Consider the following 1279-nt stretch of genomic DNA (forward strand, 5'->3'; position numbering starts at 1 on the left):
AAGACCAAAATCCTGACAGGACCAAAGAGTCTGGATGATGGAGGGAGATTTTAGGGATCCTTGAGTATCGCTCTCTCTGTCTACTTTTAATGTTTACAACATATAAAGGAGAACAAATGCTTTCTTTCTGGCAGAGCAGATTATTCAACATATTTAGAGGGAAGGGCAGAGATAGTTGTGAAAGAGGATTCTGTATTTTGTGTTTTTCATCCTGATAAAGTCCAGCTAATCGGATGCTGACTTGATAACTTCTTCCTTGTTTTCCTCAAACACTGTGAAGATGTTTAGAGATTCCTTTTCTGTTTTGTAAGAATCACTTGAAGGTCACAGTTTTTACATTTAGCCGTCCCCCGATTGAGTGTTTTCTAAAGGCACGCGGCCTTCAGGGCACGGAGGGGGGAGCGGAGCCAGTTGTTGCTTTTGTCCTGAAGGGAACCAATCAGAGGACGAGCGCGTGCCGACTCTGCCTTATAAAAGCTGAATGACACTCAGGGAAGCAAACACTCTTCTCCTCTTCGCTTTCTGAGCTCTTCTGTGTCAAACAAACCATGAAGTCTCCTGGAAAGTCCATGAGAGAAGCTCTTGTCTGTGCTCAGAGTGAGGACCGGCTCACCATTGGGGTCTACGAGAGTGCTAAGATCATGACTGAGTGAGTATACTGCCCTTTATGTTCCTGCGACCCATGAGTGAGTTTTTCTCAGCAGCATCCAATAGATAGATGATTATTATTTTGTGTCCATAGAGACCCAGACAGTGTTTCCTTCTGTATCCTGGCTATGGACGAGCAGTTTGAGTGTGACATCGCTCTGCAGATCCACTTCACCCTCATCCAGTCCTTCTGCTTCGACAACGACATCAGCATCGTCAGAGTCAGCGACATGCAGCGTCTGGCCGACATAGTCGGAGACAAGGCCGAGCAGCTGGAAGACACGCACTGCGTCCTCATTACGGTACGTCTAGGCGACACCAAGAGGAGGGTCAGGGGGGCTGACACCCAAAGGTCCAACATGCATAAACAGGAGAAAATAAGCTTCACCTCACAAATATATATATTTTTAGATGAAATGTGGTGATTTTATTGCAGAACTTTGTTCTAAACTTGTTCTTTTCTTTGAACAGAACCCAGCCGATGGGTCTTGGGAGGACCCCACTCTGGAGAAGCTGCACCTGTTCTGTGAGGAGAGCCGGCGCCTGAACGACTGGGTCCCTGAGATCAGCCTCCCAGAGCGCTGAGCCGGACTCTGCTCCTCACCTGCTCGATTCCTACCTGGAAATACTC

General features: G+C 47.4%; 1 protein-coding gene across 1 annotated transcript; it reads left to right on the top strand.

The window, feature by feature from the left end:
* Positions 1 to 488: 488 nt before the first annotated feature.
* On the top strand, positions 489 to 1273 carry LOC107094672 (growth arrest and DNA damage-inducible protein GADD45 gamma-like; the record flags this gene model as incomplete). Its single annotated transcript, XM_015390446.1, has 3 exons — positions 489 to 649; positions 743 to 950; positions 1120 to 1273. Coding segments are annotated over 3 exons (483 nt in total), but the record flags the coding sequence as incomplete, so codon positions are not given.
* Positions 1274 to 1279: the final 6 nt, after the last annotated feature.

Source organism: Cyprinodon variegatus, unplaced genomic scaffold (genome assembly GCF_000732505.1).
Source record: "Cyprinodon variegatus isolate N-32 unplaced genomic scaffold, C_variegatus-1.0 Scaffold500, whole genome shotgun sequence".
Classification (NCBI taxonomy): Eukaryota; Metazoa; Chordata; class Actinopteri; order Cyprinodontiformes; family Cyprinodontidae; genus Cyprinodon; species Cyprinodon variegatus.